We start from the raw sequence: 20,265 nt of genomic DNA, 5'->3' as shown, positions 1-20,265 counted from the left end.
CAGTAGAAGCATTTAAGTCCCATCTTAAAACTCATTTGTATACTCTAGCCTTTAAATAGCCCCCCTGTTAGACCAGTTGATCTGCCGTTTCTTTTCTTTTCTCCTCAGCTCCCCTTTTCCTTGAGGGGGGGAGGCACAGGTCCGGTGGCCATGGATGAAGTGCTGGCTGTCCAGAGTCGGGACCCGGGGTGGACCGCTCGCCTGTGCATCGGCTGGGAACATCTCTGCGCTGCTGACCCGTCTCCGCTCGGGATGGTGTCCTGCTGGCCCCACTATGGACTGGACTCTTACTATTATGTTGGATCCACTATGGACTGGACTCTCACAATATTATGTCAGACCCACTCGACATCCATTGCTTTCGGTCTCCCCTAGAGGGGGGGGGGGGGTTACCCACATATGCGGTCCTCTCCAAGGTTTCTCATAGTCATTCACATCGACGTCCCACTGGGGTGAGTTTTTCTTTGCCCTTATGTGGGCTTTGTACCGAGGATGTCGTTGTGGCTTGTGCAGCCCTTTGAGACACTTGTGATTTAGGGCTATATAAATAAAGATTACCGTATTGATTGCCATTTAATAAACGACCGCTGTCACTGACAGAACAGCGCCTTCACCTGGCTGTAAAGAGGCACGTCAGACGATGTACAATCAATCGCAGTGAACTGTGTTCGTCTTCGTGTTTGCTTGCAATAACCAGCTTTTAAGGACACAAAAATATCCAACATTATTGTATTTTTTTCGAATTATTGATCGCTCAAAGGGTGAAATGATGTACAAGTACGATCATTGTAAAGTTTGACTCAGATTTTAAATTCGAAAAACAAATCAGCAGCGTCGTTCAAAAAAGCTTTTATCAATTACGCCAAATAGCGAAAGTGAAACCGCTTCTATCAAGACATGATCTTGAGAAATTAATCCACGCTTTTATCTCGACTCGTCTTGATTATTGTAATGCCCTGTATGTTGGCATTAGCCAGGCCTCCCTCGCCCGCCTGCAGCTCGTGCAGAACTCTGCTGCTCGTCTGCTAACACAGACCCGCAGACGTGAGCACATCACCCCTATTTTAGCGTCCCTTCACTGGCTCCCTGTGCGTTACCGAATACATTTTAAACTCCTTTTATTTGTTTTTAAATGTCTAAACAACCTCGCGCCAACCTATCTCTCCGACCTCCTTCAGCCTTACTGCCCCACCCGATCCTTAAGATCAGCCGATCAGCTGCTGTTGACGGTCCCCGACACAAGGCTGAAGCTTAGAGGTGACAGAGCTTTCGCCGTTGCTGCTCCCAAGCTCTGGAACGACCTACCCCTGAGTGTTAGACAAGCCTCCTCTCTTCCTGTTTTTAAATCTCTCTTAAAAACATACTTTTATTCCATGGCTTTTAACACTGAGTGATATCCATCCTGCAATGGCGCCCCATAATACACCTGCTGTGATCCTGTTTTTATGTTTTTATTAATTCTATTTTAATTATTTATTTTTTATCGTGTTCTGTTTGTGTTGTGTTGTGTTTGCTCGGTACTCGTTTTATCTTTTAACCTGCTCATTGTACAGCACTTTGGCTACCCCTGTGGTAAATTTTAAATGTGCTCTATAAATAAAGTTGATTTGAATTTGATTTGATTGTCGGGGGCTTCACGGTGGCAGAGGGGTTAGTGCATCTGCCTCACAATACGAAGGTCCTGAGTAGTCTTGGGTTCAATCCTGGGCTCGGGATCTTTCTGTGTGGAGTTTGCATGTTCTCCCCGTGACTGCGTGGGTTCCCTCCGGGTACTCCGGCTTCCTCCCACCTCCAAAGACATGCACCTGGGGATAAGTTGATTGGCAACACTAAATTGGCCCTAGTGTGTGGATGTGAGTGTGAATGTTGTCTGTCTATCTGTGTTGGCCCTGCGATGAGCTGGCGACTTGTCCAGGGTGTACCCCGCCTTCCGCCCGATTGTAGCTGAGATAGGCTCCAGCGCCCCCCGCGACCCCAAAAGGGAATAAGCGGTAGAAATGGATGGATGGATGTCGTACGCCGGTAAGCAAAACCAACACACACACACACGTGGATGTCAAAGTAACTAGCGGCCTCTGCTGGTGAGAGTGGGAACTGCAATCCCCTGACAGTAGACTAAAAACCACGATTTCAAAATGACTCAAATATATGAAATATAATTAAACTGCACCAGATTGTAAAATACCCAAAAATGTGTTTAAAATATACAGTCTTTGAAATAATTTGTTATGAGATGCATAGTATATTCCTGATACGCGTCTATATACTTCTTCTCCAATTAATAATGCTTCAATAATAATTAACATTTGCTGCATTTGCATTTGGATTTACATTGCTCTTAAAACATTAAAGCATTTGATAGTAGTTCATATGTACATCTTATTTTAGCGCCGCTCCATGTCTTGAGAAGGATTGTGTGCATCCGGGTTATTTAGTGATGAGCAGATACGCCATATCAATATTCCAAAAAATGCCATAAGATCATTTACGCGCACTGCGTGTGTTCTCCACGCCCTGACTGTGTGCTTTTACAGAGGCAAGGATCTTATTGCGTGCAATAACACGACAGATTAATTTCTAAGGTAACGTCATATTCCTTGTTTGCATGGAAACGAGCATGGTGTGATTATTTTCACGCTCCAGCGTGTCTTGAGTCGAGGAGAGGAAGCTCACTTGGGTCAGTTTGGCTTTTGACTGCGCTTTTTTCATCCCATTTGGCACACTGCCCGCAGACATGACAATAGATTTGCCATTATCTCTGTTCTGTGTTGTATTGTCACTGATCAGGGAGTATTTTCATGCTTTCATTGGTGACGTACTAGATCTACCATAGGGCCGTTCGATCGATCCATGTTGTATCAATAATAGCATCATGAGATTGATTACATTTTCTGTACTGCTTGCCTCATATTTGTTGGTTATACTCACAAAAACATATTCGCTGATAAAATGTGTTTTGTTTTTCCTAAAACATTTGTCCTGTGGTTTATTGTGATAATAATCAATCAATCAATCAATCTTTATTTATATAGCCCTAAATCACAAGTGTCTCAAAGGGCTGCACAAGCCACAACGACATCCTCGGTACAAAAGCCCACATACGGGCAAGGAAAAACTCACCCCAGTGGGACGTCGATGTGAATGACTATGAGAAACCTTGGAGAGGACCGCATATGTGGGTAACCCCCCCCCCTCTAGGGGAGACCGAAAGCAATGGATGTCGAGTGGGTCTGACATAATATTGTGAGAGTCCAGTCCATAGTGGATCCAACATAATAGTAAGAGTCCAGTCCATAGTGGGGCCAGCAGGACACCATCCCGAGCGGAGACGGGTCAGCAGCGCAGAGATGTTCCCAGCCGATGCACAGGCGAGCGGTCCACCCCGGGTCCCGACTCTGGACAGCCAGCACTTCATCCATGGCCACCGGACCTGTGCCCCCCCCCCCCTCAAGGAAAAGGGGAGCAGAGGAGAAAAGAAAAGAAACGGCAGATCAACTGGTCTAACAGGGGGGCTATTTAAAGGCTAGAGTATACAAATGAGTTTTAAGATGGGACTTAAATGCTTCTACTGAGGTAGCATCTCTAATTGTTACCGGGAGGGCATTCCATAGTACTGGAGCCCGAATAGAAAACGCTCTATAGCCCGCAGACTTTTTTTGGGCTCTGGGAATCACTAATAAGCCGGAGTTCTTTGAACGCAGATTTCTTGCCGGGACATATGGTACAATGCAATCGACAAGATAGGACGGAGCTAGACCGTGTAGTATTTTATACGTAAGTAGTAAAACCAGTTTACAGCATCAGTGGCGGTTCTAGCTGAAATGGCGCCCTATGCAAAAACACCACCCCAACCCTTTTCATTAATTCATTCATTCTTATTCAATCTTTAATCTTTATTTATATAGCCCTAAATCACAAGTGTCTCAAAGGGCTGCACAAGCCACAACGACATCCTCGGTACAAAAGCCCACATACGGGCAAGGAAAAACTCACCCCAGTGGGACGTCGATGTGAATGACTATGAGAAACCTTGGAGAGGACCGCATATGTGGGTAACCCCCCCCCCCCCCTCTAGGGGAGACCGAAAGCAATGGATGTCGAGTGGGTCTGACATAATATTGTGAGAGTCCAGTCCATAGTGGATCCAACATAATAGTAAGAGTCCAGTCCATAGTGGGGCCAGCAGGACACCATCCCGAGCGGAGACGGGGTCAGCAGCGCAGAGATGTTCCCAGCCGATGCACAGGCGAGCGGTCCACCCCGGGTCCCGACTCTGGACAGCCAGCACTTCATCCATGGCCACCGGACCTGTGCCCCCCCCCCTCAAGGAAAAGGGGAGCAGAGGAGAAAAGAAAAGAAACGGCAGATCAACTGGTCTAACAGGGGGGCTATTTAAAGGCTAGAGTATACAAATGAGTTTTGAGATGGGACTTAAATGCTTCTACTGAGGTAGCATCTCTAATTGTTACCGGGAGGGCATTCCATAGTACTGGAGCCCGAATAGAAAACGCTCTATAGCCCGCAGACTTTTTTTGGGCTCTGGGAATCACTAATAAGCCGGTAACATAATAATCAGTACGATAATAATCAGGAGCAACAAATTAAAGGCAAAGAAAGCTTGAAACAAATCCAAGTAAAATGTATCAGTAGCATCAGTGGCGGTTCTAGCTGAAATGGCGCCCTATGCAAAAACACCACCCCAACCCTTTTCATTAATTCATTCATTCTTATTCATTTGTTCATTCAAACACTGGCTTCCTTGCTGATAAAACATGGTTGCAAATGCATTTGCTAGCTCACGATCGCCCCTACTTCTCCCAATGTGGCGAGTCGGAAAACTACAAGAGGCCCTGACTACAGAGCTTTCAGCGCCCCTTTGCTCTACAGGTAAAAGCCAGTAAATTAGAATATTTTGAAAAACTTGATTTATTTCAGTAATTGCATTCAAAAGGTGTAACTTGTACATTATATTTATTCATTGCACACAGACTGATGCATTCAAATGTTTATTTCATTTAATTTTGATGATTTGAAGTGGCAACAAATGAAAATCCAAAATTCCGTGTGTCACAAAATTAGAATATTACTTAAGGCTAATACAAAAAAGGGATTTTTAGAAATGTTGGCCAACTGAAAAGTATGAAAATGAAAAATATGAGCATGTACAATACTCAATACTTGGTTGGAGCTCCTTTTGCCTCAATTACTGCGTTAATGCGGCGTGGCATGGAGTCGATGAGTTTCTGGCACTGCTCAGGTGTTATGAGAGCCCAGGTTGCTCTGATAGTGGCCTTCAACTCTTCTGCGTTTTTGGGTCTGGCATTCTGCATCTTCCTTTTCACAATACCCCACAGATTTTCTATGGGGCTAAGGTCAGGGGAGTTGGCGGGCCAATTTAGAACAGAAATACCATGGTCCGTAAACCAGGCACGGGTAGATTTTGCGCTGTGTGCAGGCGCCAAGTCCTGTTGGAACTTGAAATCTCCATTTCCATAGAGCAGGTCAGCAGCAGGAAGCATGAAGTGCTCTAAAACTTGCTGGTAGACGGCTGCGTTGACCCTGGATCTCAGGAAACAGAGTGGAGTGGACCGACACCAGCAGATGACATGGCACCCCAAACCATCACTGATGGTGGAAACTTTACACTAGACTTCAGGCAACGTGGATCCTGTGCCTCTCCTGTCTTCCTCCAGACTCTGGGACCTCGATTTCCAAAGGAAATGCAAAATTAGCATGGATGGGTGATGGTTTGGGGTGCCATGTCATCTGCTGGTGTCGGTCCACTCTGTTTCCTGAGATCCAGGGTCAACGCAGCCGTCTACCAGCCAGTTTTAGAGCACTTCATGCTTCCTGCTGCTGACCTGCTCTATGGAGATGGAGATTTCAAGTTCCAACAGGACTTGGCGCCTGTACACAGCGCAAAATCTACCCGTGCCTGGTTTACGGACCATGGTATTTCTGTTCTAAATTGGCCCGCCAACTCCCCTGACCTTAGCCCCATAGAAAATCTGTGGGGTATTGTGAAAAGGAAGATGCAGAATGCCAGACCCAAAAACGCAGAAGAGTTGAAGGCCACTATCAGAGCAACCTGGGCTCTCATAACACCTGAGCAGTGCCAGAAACTCATCGACTCCATGCCACGCCGCATTAACGCAGTAATTGAGGCAAAAGGAGCTCCAACCAAGTATTGAGTATTGTACATGCTCATATTTTTCATTTTCATACTTTTCAGTTGGCCAACATTTCTAAAAATCCCTTTTTTGTATTAGCCTTAAGTAATATTCTAATTTTGTGACACATGGAATTTTGGATTTTCATTTGTTGCCACTTCAAATCATCAAAATTAAATGAAATAAACATTTGAATGCATCAGTCTGTGTGCAATGAATAAATATAATGTACAAGTTACACCTTTTGAATGCAATTACTGAAATAAATCAAGTTTTTCAAAATATTCTAATTTACTGGCTTTTACCTGTATCTATAGACCTAGTAGCAAGAATAATGATGTCGTACTTGCATTAAGAACATTAAAGCTGTAGATTCTACCGTGTACAAACTATGAATTAATTTATAAAAATGTCTCTGCAAACATTATTTTGGACACATAGTAACAATTAGCAGACCAGCCAGTAAGCCACGCCCTCAGCCTCTTCAGCTTTCCGTACACGCTTGATACCCAGAAGCTTCATATTAGGTTTCTGTGCAACTTTGGCGATTTTTAATGCGAAAAAATAACAGAAAATACTTTTATAATACAGTTATGCCATGTAACTCAGCCTTTGTGACTGGGTCATGTCTACATTGGTAAACCTCACTCCATGACAAGCTCCAGAGCAATGCTGGATATCAGGTTGATAGTTTGGGCTTTTAGCTCAGTAGCTAGGACGCTCATCTCTCATGCCAGCAATCCAGAAAGTAGGCACTGAACCACGCGGGTAACAAAAGTTGTTTTCCGACTGTCGGGAGTTTTTGGAGTTCCTATAACCTTTTTAGTCCCCGGGACGTTTTTCGTTGTGTTCCGACATACGGGAACTCGGGACTACGGCCCTCAGATCCTATAACCATTTCAGCTCCTACTCTGAGGCAGGGTCTAAACTGAGTCCCATAGGAACTAAAATAAGTGGGCGCTTCTCCGAGCCATAAAACAGACCCGCCATGTTTACTTATAGGATGCGTAGGCCTCTACAATCAGCACAGGGTAATTAATAATAACAAGTTTCTTACTTGTCGCCATCTTCATCTGCGGGGCGTTGCTATCCTTTTGTCTTCCATGAAACAAAGGAATATCGCCTGTCGCTGGATTCCTTGTGCCCTTACTCCCTCGTTTTTTGTTTTTTTTGTGCTAATATCGGACCGATATCCAATATCAATATTGAGACACCCCTAATATATGTATATATCGATCCATCTATTTTCTACCACTTGTCCCATATATATATATATATATATGTATGTGTGGGGAAAAAAAAATCACAAGACTATTTCATCTCTACAGGCCTGTTTCATGAGGGGGGGTACCCTCAATCGTCAGGAGATTTTAATGGGAGCATTCGCATACCATGGTTTATATAGGGCACAGAGTGGGTGGGTACAGAGTGGGTGGGTACAGGCTGGCCTAGGGGCGTGGTGATTGGCTCATGTGTTACCTAGGAGGTGTTTCCGTCTATGGCGGCATGTTACAATTTCGCTGCGCTTGTTGAGGGATGACAGGTCTGGACGGTAAATAATAAACAGTTTCTCTTTCAAGCATAGGTTGCATCTTTTATTACCACTATTGTAAGGTGTGCTGGATGCAAGAATTTGCCATGTTATTGAATATTCAACATTATTGTCTTTGAGGTCCCAAATGTGTTTGCTGAGTTCTGTGGTATTTCGCAGGTTTTTGTTCCTGAAAGAAGCCTTGTGGTTGTTCCATCTGGTTTTGAATTCACCCTCGGTTAATCCTACATATGTGTCGGATGTGTTAATGTCCTTGCGTATTACCTTAGATTGGTAGACAACTGATGTTTGTAAGCACCCCCCGTTGAGAGGGCAATCAGGTTTCTTTCGACAGTTACATGCTTTGTTGGTTTTGGAGTCGTTCTGACTGGGGGTCGACGGCTCATTTGCAATTGTTTTGTTGTGGTTTGAGATGATTTGTCGTATATTGTTCATGCAGCTGTAGCTCAATTTGATGTTGTTCTTGTTGAATACTTTTCTTAGGTTGTTGTCTTTGGGAAAGTGTTTGTCAATCAGATTGAGGAATTTGTGTCCAATGTTTGTTGAGACGTTTTTGCTGTATGGGGGGTTGTACCAGATGATGCCGCTTCGTTTTCTGTTCTTTTTTGGCTGGTTTCCTGGCGTGGGTTCATAGGTGAGGGTGAAATTGTATCCGCTTTCATCAAGGGCTTTTTGGTACGGGGGGGTTGCTTGGTCAAATTCAGCTTTGCTAGATGACAGCATCGATATATATATATATATATATATATATATATATATATATATATATATATATATATACATATATATATATACAAACCCCGTTTCCATACGAGTTGGGAAATTGTTAGATGTAAATATAAACGGAATACAATGATTTGCAAATCCTTTTCAACCCATATTCAATTGAATGCACTGCAAGACAAGATAATTGATGTTCAAACTCATAAACTTTTTTTTTTTTTTTGCAAATAATAATTAACTTAGAATTTCATGGCTGCAACACGTGCCAAAGTAGTTGGGAAAGGACATGTTCACCACTGTGTTACATGGCCTTTCCTTTTACCAACACTCAGTAAATGTTTGGGAACTGAGGAGACACATTTTTTTAAGCTTCTCAGGTGGAATTCTTTCCCATTCTTGCTTGATGTACAGCTTAAGTTGTTCAACAGTCCGGGGGTCTCCGTTGTGGTATTTTAGGCTTCATAATGCACCACACATTTTCAATGGGAGACAGGTCTGGACTACAGGCAGGCCAGTCTAGTACCCACACTCTTTTACTATGAAGCCACGTTGATGTAACACGTGGCTTGGCATTGTCTTGCTGACATAAGCAGGGGCGTCCATGGTAACGTTGCTTGGATGGCAACATATGTTGCTCCAAAACCTGTGTGTACCTTTCAGCATTAGTAGTGCCTTCACAGATGTGTAAGTTACCCATGCCTTGGGCACTAATACACCCCCATACTATCACAGATGCTGGCTTTTCAACTTCACGCCTAGAACAATCCGGATGGTTCTTTTCCTCTTTGGTTTGGATGACACGACGTCCACAGTTTCCAAAAACAATTTGAAATGTGGACTCGTCAGACCACAGAACACTTTTCCAATGACATACTTACCCTCCCTTTCACCACTCCACACCGACTGCTACCATCAAGATTGTTCCTACTTACCAAAGGGATTGAAACATCTAGTTCTATTTGCAAACATACATACGCACATGCACACAATTATTCATACATACGCACACACATAGGTACTTACGCACATACATACACAAATACAGTACATACATACACACACACACGGCACACATCCACGTGCACATTCACTGTTGAAACATACATATACACATACTGTACATATACAAGCACATATGCTTACTTCACCTCATGCATTTTACTATGTTTCATTAAACATGTATCAACGTTGTTCCCCCTTTGTGGTAACTGGGTCAAACAAGGCACACTGATAAGGCTTGACCTATTTTTGCTAAAACAATTTACAAGGTTTATTTAGTTTGTTTGTATTTCTTTCCCTCCATTTACAGTATCTGTTGCCTTTTTAGTTCAAGTTATCATTACATATGTTTATTGTTGCATTTGAAACAACTGTATTGTTAATAATTGAGGTAATTATCATTATCAATAGTGTTATTTCTATTGGTATTTGTATTGCTCCATTTGTAGTGCAATAATGGTCATTGTTATTACAGTGTTATTAATATGTACTTCACTAACTGCTTCTTCGCTATCATTTTTCGTATGATATTTGTACATATTGTATCTGCTGATGTTGGTCTCTTTTCGTTGTTGTTGTTTTGTTGTTGTTTCTCTGTCTTATCCCCCTCTTGTCCCTGCAATTTACCCATCTGTGTTTGTCTTTTCTTCTTTCTATCCCCTCCTGTTCCATTCCGACTGCGCCAAACAATAAATAAATCCATTTAATAAAGTCAAATATAAATAAGTCAACAACCGAAAGGGACAAGCGGTAGAAAATGATATATATATATATATATATATATATATATATATATATATATATATATATATATATGTCTTAATAAGGTTATCCAAAAAATAGTGCTCGATACCGTAGTAGAGCGCAATATATGTATGTGTGGGAAAAAAAATCACAAGACTATTTCATCTCTACAGGCCTGTTTCATGAGGGGGGGTACCCTCAATCATCAGGAGGTTTTAATGGGAGCATTCGCATACCATGGTTTGTATAGGGCACAGAGTGGGTGGGTACAGGCTGGCGTAGGGGCGTGGTGATTGGCTCATGTGTTACCTAGGAGGTGTTTCCGTCTATGGCGGCATGCTGTCACAATTTCGCTGCGCTTGTTGAGGGATGACAGGTCTGGACGGTAAATAATAAACAGTTTCTCTTTCAAGCATAGGTTGCATCTTTTATTACCACTATTGTAAGGTGTGCTGGATGCAAGAATTTGCCATGTTATTGAATATTCAACATTATTGTCTTTGAGGTCCCAAATGTGTTTGCTGAGTTCTGTGGTATTTCGCAGGTTTTTGTTCCTGAAAGAAGCCTTGTGGTTGTTCCATCTGGTTTTGAATTCACCCTCGGTTAATCCTACATATGTGTCGGATGTGTTAATGTACTTGCGTATTACCTTAGATTGGTAGACAACTGATGTTTGTAAGCACCCCCCGTTGAGTGGGCAATCAGGTTTCTTTCGACAGTTACATGCTTTGTGGGTTTTGGAGTCGTTCTGACTGGGGGTCGACGGCTCATTTGCAATTGTTTTGTTGTGGTTTGAGATGATTTGTCGTATATTGTTCATGCAGCTGTAGCTCAATTTGATGTTGTTCTTGTTGAATACTTTTCTTAGGTTGTTGTCTTTGGGAAAGTGTTTGTCAATCAGATTGAGGAATTTGTGTCCAATGTCAATCTGATTGACACAAATTCCTCAATCTGATTGACAAACACTTTCCCAAAGACAACAACCTAAGAAAAGTATTCAACAAGAACAACATCAAATTGAGCTACAGCTGCATGAACAATATACGACAAATCATCTCAAACCACAATTGCAAATGAGCCGTCGGCCCCCAGACAGAGCGACTCCAAAACCAACAAAGACTGTAACTGCCGAAAGAAACCTGATTGCCCTCTCAACGGGGGGTGCTTACAAACATCAGTTGTCTACCAATCTAAGGTAATACGCAAGGACATTAACACATCCGACACATATGTAGGATTAACCGAGGGAGAATTCAAAACCAGATGGAACAATCACAAGGCTTCTTTCAGGAACAAAAACCTGCGAAATACCACAGAACTCAGCAAACACATTTGGGACCTCAAAGACAATAATGTTGAATATTCAATAACATGGCAAATTCTTGCATCCAGCACACCTTACAATAGTGGTAATAAAAGATGCAACCTATGCTTGAAAGAGAAACTGTTTATTATTTACCGTCCAGACCTGTCATCCCTCAACAAGCGCAGCGAAATTGTGACAGCATGCCGCCATAGACGGAAACACCTCCTAGGTAACACATGAGCCAATCACCACGCCCCTACGCCAGCCTGTACCCACCCACTCTGTGCCCTATATAAACCATGGTATGCGAATGCTCCCATTAAAACCTCCTGATGATTGAGGGTACCCCCCCTCATGAAACAGGCCTGTAGAGATGAAATAGTCTTGTGATTTTTTTCCCACACATACATATATATATATATATATATATATATATATATATATATATATATATATATATATATATATATATATGGCCTCTGACCTCAGAGGAAGTAAATAGTATCAGTATCGACAAGTACTGACCCTGTATTAACTTGGTATCAATGCCATAAAGTGCAGTATCGCCCAACCCTATTATGCAGGCTGCATTGTAAGCTTTCATGATTTAGTCTCACATTATCTGGGCTTTGGAGGCAGAGGGTGCTTGTTAAGAGTCTACTATTAATAATTTGTTGTTCGAGAGATGGCTACTTACAAAAATATATGCCACAGTGTCCATTTAATTGCATTGAGTTACATTTTAAACACTTAATACATATGAATGGATAAAATACGAAGGTACATGTAGTAAACATAGAACAAAACATTCAACAAAATAGAAGTGATCACAAAAAGACCCCCAACACACACCACATAAACGATAAGTTACAACCAGGCCCGGCCCTAACCAATCTGGCGCCCTAGGCAAGATTTTAGGTGGCGCCCCTCCCCACATCGGCAGTGAAGTGTATATACTCACAAGAACCCGAATAGCTTTGTCTTTGACCTTTTTTTTTTTTTTTTTTACTTACAACTATACCTAATATATAAAGGGGTGGAAAAGTGACTATTACCTGCAGATCAAACATTAGCTAACCAGAAGGCAATAACAATGTAAACAAAAAACACCTGCTTAAAAGATCTAATACAAACATTTATATGCACGTACAACACTTAGAACTTTTAGCATATCAGTATGTGGAATTAAATTATGGAATGGATTAAGTAAAGAAGTTAAAAATTGTACTGATATGATCCAGTTTAAGAGGTTGTTCAAAATAATAGTGCTTACAGAGTACAAAGAAGAAGAATTATGAGAAATACTTTCAACCTTATTGAAAATAAGATATTCTTCATCTCAGTATGTTAATAATGACTGAATTAATTAATTAATTACATATTACAAAACTACAATACTAATTCATAGATGTTATTTTATTATATAAAAAGGTCAGTAAATGATTCTATATATTTGTAAACGCTTTGAAGTGGGAAAGGGGTAGGATTAAATAAGCTTTGCTTCTTCCTACTCCTTTTCAGGCATGATGTAAAATGAAATGATATGAAATTGTGTGATGTATTATGATGTAAGTGTGTTCATGTTCGAAATAAACTAAAAAAAGAAAGAAATGTCCCTGAGGAATGTAAGGTGGGAGTACTGTAATTATCTAACGTTACATTATTATTTTCCATAACAATTTAGCCCCCTCCACAATATTAACCCGACGTTAAAACACAACTAGCTATTTATTGATTAGCAATTGCCGAATCATGTAGCATTAGCTTAATGCTAAAAAGCCAGGTTACTATCACATTCTGTAACAGACAAATAACTTCATGTAGGCTAACGTTACATTATTATTTTCCATAACAATTTAGCCCCCTCCACAATATTAACCCGACGTTAAAACGGAACTAGCTATTTATTGATTAGCAATTGCCGAATCATGTAACATTAGCTTAATGCTAAAAAGCCAGGTCACTATCACATTCTGTAACAGACAAATAATTTCATGTAGCCTAACGTTACATTATTATTTTCCATAACAATTTAGCCCCCTCCACAATATTAACCCGACGTTAAAACACAACTAGCTATTTATTGATTAGCAATTGCCGAATCATGTAGCATTAGCCTAATGCTAAAAAGCCAGGTTACTATCACATTCTGTAACAGACAAATAATTTCATGTAGGCTAACGTTACATTATTATTTTCCATAACAATTTAGCCCCCTCCACAATATTAACCCGACGTTAAAACACAACTAGCTATTTATTGATTAGCAATTGCCGAATCATGTAACATTAGCTTAATGCTAAAAAGCCAGGTCACTATCACATTCTGTAACAGACAAATAATTTCATGTAGGCTAACGTTACATTATCATTTTCCATAACAATTTAGCCCCCTCCACAATATTAACCCGACGTTAAAACACAACTAGCTATTTATTGATTAGCAATTGCCGAATCATGTAGCATTAGCTTAATGCTAAAAAGCCAGGTTACTATCACATTCTGTAACAGACAAATAATTTCATGTAGGCTAACGTTACATTATTATTTTCCATAACAATTTAGCCCCCTCCACAATATTAACCCGACGTTAAAACGGAACTAGCTATTTATTGATTAGCAATTGCCGAATCATGTAACATTAGCTTAATGCTAAAAAGCCAGGTCACTATCACATTCTGTAACAGACAAATAATTTCATGTAGGCTAACGTTACATTATTATTTTCCATAACAATTTAGCCCCCTCCACAATATTAACCCGACGTTAAAACACAACTAGCTATTTATTGATTAGCAATTGCCGAATCATGTAGCATTAGTTTAATGCTAAAAAGCCAGGTTACTATCACATTCTGTAACAGACAAATAACTTCATGTAGGCTAACGTTACATTATTATTTTCCATAACAATTTAGCCCCCTCCACAATATTAACCCGACGTTAAAACGGAACTAGCTATTTATTGATTAGCAATTGCCGAATCATGTAGCATTAGCTTAATGCTAAAAAGCCAGGTTACTATCACATTCTGTAACAGACAAATAATTTCATGTAGGCTAACGTTACATTATTATTTTCCATAACAATTTAGCCCCCTCCACAATATTAACCCGACGTTAAAACGGAACTAGCTATTTATTGATTAGCAATTGCCGAATCATGTAACATTAGCTTAATGCTAAAAAGCCAGGTCACTATCACATTCTGTAACAGACAAATAATTTCATGTAGGCTAACGTTACATTATTATTTTCCATAACAATTTAGCCCCCTCCACAATATTAACCCGACGTTAAAACACAACTAGCTATTTATTGATTAGCAATTGCCGAATCATGTAGCATTAGTTTAATGCTAAAAAGCCAGGTTACTATCACATTCTGTAACAGACAAATAACTTCATGTAGGCTAACGTTACATTATTATTTTCCATAACAATTTAGCCCCCTCCACAATATTAACCCGACGTTAAAACGGAACTAGCTATTTATTGATTAGCAATTGCCGAATCATGTAGCATTAGCTTAATGCTAAAAAGCCAGGTTACTATCACATTCTGTAACAGACAAATAATTTCATGTAGGCTAACGTTACATTATTATTTTCCATAACAATTTAGCCCCCTCCACAATATTAACCCGACGTTAAAACGGAACTAGCTATTTATTGATTAGCAATTGCCGAATCATGTAACATTAGCTTAATGCTAAAAAGCCAGGTCGCTATCACATTCTGTAACAGACAAATAATTTCATGTAGGCTAACGTTACCTACCTGCTACTTCTGTCTTTTCTCGTTTCTCCTCCTCTTCTTTTCTCTTTTTTCTACCCTGGGCACCTGACAGTTTTGGCATCTTGTGTTGATTTTTTGATGTGGTGACGTCCAAAAAGAGTCATGATACAGGAAGGGAGGGGGGGCGTAATGTTGTAACAAATAATATTTCTATTAAATAAGCTTTACTTTGCATTTTAATTAACGTGGGATTATTTTTTGTATTTAGAAATAATAGTACCAACTTTTTTTTTCTCTTTTTCTTTTTTTTTCTCCAACATTTGTGGCACTGGCGTGGCGCCCCCTGATGGACGGCGCCCTTAGCATTTGCCTATACGGCCTATGCCACGGGCCGGCCCTGGTTACAACAAATGTCCAGTAAACATAAAACTAACACGAAAAGTTGTCCCTAAGTGACGTCACATAAACCAACCGACCAATAAGGTTCCTCCCTGCTGCATTTGCCGCGCTGCGCAGCGCAGGGAGGTGGTGGGTGTGTCTTGTTGTCTCACACAAAATGGACAATGGCAGAGGAAATAAAACGCAAATTAACGAAGCGACACGTTAGCTCAGTCAACTGGCCATTTTAAAACTGCGCCTTCAGTTTAAAAATCGTTCACATTATGTTATTTTGTGTTTCGTCAGTCGCTCTCCTGTTCGCGGCCCGACCTCATGGATCCCGGCGGAAGTGACCTGGAATCCAGCCTGCCTCAGCCGGAGACCCCTTGTTTGATCGTGGAGGATTCTCAACCGGACAGCGTCGCTCTGGAAGACGACCCGGAGAGCAGCTACAGAGCGGTACTGGCACGACGCCTGTCCAGCCTGCAGCCCAGTGCCTGTAGCCCGGTCCTGGTAAGCTGTGCTGCTGTAAAAACGAAACATGTGGAAATGTTACGCTTTAGCTTACTCTGTTCACAGCCATTGATCAGCTATTTGAAGTCTCCTGACATGAGTAACCGAAAGTCGTCGATGTAAGGCCACAAGATCGTCTTGTTAGCTCCTGCTGGTTTTAACACAAATTACATATACATGAATTAAATTACACATAAAAGACATCTACAGACATTGTTGTCAAAGTGCGGCACGGGGGGGGCATTTGCAGCAAAACAAAACAAAACATTAACAGCAAAAACGCGACTAAAAGACCAAAAAAGCCAGAGCGTAATTATCAATCAATCAATCAATCAATCAATCAATGTTTATTTATATAGCCCTAAATCACAAGTGTCTCAAAGGGCTGCACAAGCCACAACGACATCCTCGGTATAGCCCACATAAGGGCAAGGAAAAACTCACCCCAGTGGGACGTCGATGTGAATGACTATGAGAAACCTTGGAGAGGACCGCATATGTGGGTAACCCCCCCCCCCCCCTCTAGGGAGACCGAATGCAATGGATGTCGAGTGGGTCTAACATAATATTGTGGGAGTCCAGTCCATAGTGGATCCAGCATAACAGTAAGAGTCCAGTCCACAGTGGGGTCAGCAGGAAACCATCCCGAGCGGAGACGGGTCAGCAGCGCAGAGATGTTCCCAACCGATATACAGGCGAGCGGTCCACCCCGGGTCCCGACCCCGGACAGCCAGCACCCCATCCATGGCCACCGGATCTGTGTGTCTCCCCTTCCACAAGGGATAGGGGGGAGCAGAGGATTAGGAAAGGTTAACCAATTGATAAGAATCCTCTTTACTTTACATTCAGTGGAATACCGACACCCAGCTTCGCCCTTAAGACTGTCATCATAAATCAAATCAAATCAAATCAACTTTATTTATAGAGCACATTTAAAATTTACCACAGGGGTAGCCAAAGTGCTGTACAATGAGCAGGTTAAAAGATAAAACGAGTACCGAGCAAACACAACACAACACAAACAGAACACGATAAAAAATAAATAATTAAAATAGAATTAATAAAAACATAAAAACAGGATCACAGCAGGTGTATTATGGGGCGCCATTGCAGGATGGATATCACTCAGTGTTAAAAGCCATGGAATAAAAGTATGTTTTTAAGAGAGATTTAAAAACAGGAAGAGAGGAGGCTTGTCTAACACTCAGGGGTAGGTCGTTCCAGAGCTTGGGAGCAGCAACGGCGAAAGCTCTGTCACCTCTAAGCTTCAGCCTTGTGTCAGGGACCGTCAACAGCAGCTGATCGGCTGATCTTAAGGATCGGGTGGGGCAGTAAGGCTGAAGGAGGTCGGAGAGATAGGTTGGCGCGAGGTTGTTTAGACATTTAAAAACAAATAAAAGGAGTTTAAAATGTATTCGGTAACGCACAGGGAGCCAGTGAAGGGACGCTAAAATAGGGGTGATGTGCTCACGTCTGCGGGTCTGTGTTAGCAGACGAGCAGCAGAGTTCTGCACGAGCTGCAGGCGGGCGAGGGAGGCCTGGCTAATGCCAACATACAGGGCATTACAATAATCAAGACGAGTCGAGATAAAAGCGTGGATTAATTTCTCAAGATCATGTCTTGATAGAAGCGGTTTCACTTTCGCTATTTGGCGTAATTGATAAAAGCTTTTTTGAACGACGCTGCTGATTTGTTTTTCGAATTTAAAATCTGAGTCAAACTTTACCCCCAGGTTTGTGACAGAGTCGCTGAGATACGGGGTCAGAGTGCCGAGGTCAACGTTGGGGGAGGGAGAGCGACTTGGACCGAACAACATAACTTCTGTTTTATCTTCATTTAGGCTCAGGAAGTTAACTGGAACTATCTACTCCTTGCATGTTTATTTGTGACTTTGTCCAGAGACAAATGGAGAATGGCCAATAATAAATAATTTTTTGTTGACACGGTTTTCCTCAATGTGTAAATATTTCTATTTAGATTTTTTTGTTTTCTTCTGTATTCTACTTTTATCTAAAATAGCTGCCGGGGTAAAGTTCAAGTTAAAAGTTAAAGGCCTACTGAAATGCGATTTTCTTATTTAAACGGGGATAGCAGGTCCATTCTATGTGTCATACTTGATCATTTCGCGATATTGCCATATTTTTGCTGAAAGGATTTAGTAGAGAACATCGACGATAAAGTTCGCAACTTTTGGTCGCTGATAAAAAAAGCCTTGCCTGTACCGGAAGTAGCAGATGATATGCCGATATGCGCGTGACGTCACAGGTTGTGGAGCTCCTCACATCCGCACATTGTTTACAATCATGGCCACCAGCAGCAAGAGCGATTCGGACCGAGAAAGCGATGATTTCCCCATTAATTTGAGCGAGGATGAAAGATTTGTGGATGAGGAAAGTGAGAGTGAAGGACTAGAGGGCAGTGGGAGCGATTCAGATAGGGAAGATGCTGTGAGAGGCGGGTGGGACCTGATATTCAGCTGGTAATGACTAAAACAGTAAATAAACACAAGACATATATAAATGATAAATGGGTTGTACTTGTATAGCGCTTTTCTACCTTCAAGGTACTCAAAGCGCTTTGACACTACTTCCACATTTACCCATTCACACACACATTCACACACTGATGGCGGGAGCTGCCATGCAAGGCGCTAACCAGCAGCCATCAGGAGCAAGGGTGAAGTGTCTTGCTCAGGACACAACGGACATGACGAGGTTGGTACTAGGTGGGGATTGAACCAGGGACCCTCGGGTTGCGCACGGCCACTCTCCCACTGCGCCACGCCGTCCCTATATACTCTATTAGCCACAACACAACCAGGCTTATATTTAATATGCCACAAATGAATCCCGCATAACAAACAGCTCCCCCCTCCCGTCCATATAACCCGCCAATACAACTCAAACACCTGCACAACACACTCAATCCCACAGCCCAAAGTACCGTTCACCTCCCTAAAGTTCATACAGCACATATATTTCCCCAAAGTCCCCAAAGTTACGTACGTGACATGCACATAGCGGCACGCACGTATGGGCAAGCAATCAAATGTTTGGAAGCCGCAGCTGCATGCGTACTCACCGTACCGTGTCTGCGTATCCAACTCAAAGTCCTCCTGGTAAAAGTCTCTGTTGTCCCAGTTCGCCACAGGCCAATGGTAAAGCTTGACTGTCATCTTTCGGGAATGTAAACAATGAAACACCGGCTGTGTTATCCGGCACACCAGTCAGGGGGTGCATTCTACGGCGAGGGTGCGTTTTCCGGCACAACACCTGCCGCAATACACCGCTTCCCACCTACAGCTTTCTTCTTTGCTGTCTCCATTGTTCATTGAACAAATTGCAAAAGATTCACCAACACAGATGTCCAGAATACTGTGGAATTTTGCGATGAAAACAGACGACTTAATAGCTGGCCACCATGTTGTCCCAAAATGTCCTCTACAATCCGTGACGTCACGCGCAGACGTCATCATGCCGAGACGTTTTCAGCAGGATATTTCGCGCGAAATTTAAAATTGCACTTTAGTAAGCTAACCCGGTCGTATTGGCATGTGTTGCAATGTTAAGATTTCATCATTGATATATAAACTATCAGACTGCGTGGTCGGTAGTAATGGGTTTCAGTAGGCCTTTAAAGTACCACTGATAGTCACACACACACTAGGTGTGGTGAAATTACCCTCTGCATTTGACCCACCCCCTGGGAGGTGAGGGGAGCAAGTGACCAGCAAGGTGGCCGCGCTCGGGAATCATTTTGGTGATTTAACACCCAATTCCAACCCTTGATGCTGAGCGCCAAGCAGGGAGGTACTGGGTCCCATTTTTTTTAATAGTCTTTGGTATGACTGGGCCGGGGTTTGAACTCACGACCTACCAATCTCAGGGCGGACACTCTAACCACAAGGCAGGTAAGGTCTAGAGTCCCGATTACAGTGAAAAAAAAATATTTCGTACAGGCACATGACTTTCTTAAAGTACCAGTAGAGTGGAAAAAAAAGTTGCCTCTATATTGATGCTATTATCATATATATTGGATTTATGACTAAAGACTTCCAAAGATTGCGAATACCGTATTTTCCGCACTATAAGGCGCACCGGATTATTAGCCGCACCTTCAATGAATGGCATATTTCATAACTTTGTC

The 20,265-nt window shown here is 41.9% G+C and overlaps 1 protein-coding gene across 9 annotated transcripts in view; it reads left to right on the top strand.

Moving 5' to 3' along the window:
* The first annotated feature begins 2,457 nt into the window (after positions 1-2,457).
* tp53bp1 (tumor protein p53 binding protein, 1) overlaps positions 2,458-20,265 on the top strand; it is a 118,352-nt gene continuing 100,544 nt past the window's right edge. For 8 of the 9 annotated variants that reach the window (XM_061975095.1, XM_061975091.1, XM_061975096.1 and 5 more), the window contains exon 1: positions 15,759-16,118. In XM_061975095.1, the coding sequence (XP_061831079.1) occupies positions 15,939-16,118 (180 nt within the window). In that variant the 5' untranslated portion in view covers positions 15,759-15,938. Of the gene's footprint in view, positions 2,583-15,758; positions 16,119-20,265 lie in introns of those variants that run through there. The other variant, XM_061975089.1, reaches the window with a different exon arrangement.

Source organism: Nerophis lumbriciformis, linkage group LG15, assembly GCF_033978685.3.
Source record: "Nerophis lumbriciformis linkage group LG15, RoL_Nlum_v2.1, whole genome shotgun sequence".
In the NCBI taxonomy this organism is placed as follows: Eukaryota; Metazoa; Chordata; class Actinopteri; order Syngnathiformes; family Syngnathidae; genus Nerophis; species Nerophis lumbriciformis.
Note: the sequence above shows the minus strand (reverse complement) of the source record. Positions and strands in the feature narration are given on the sequence as shown.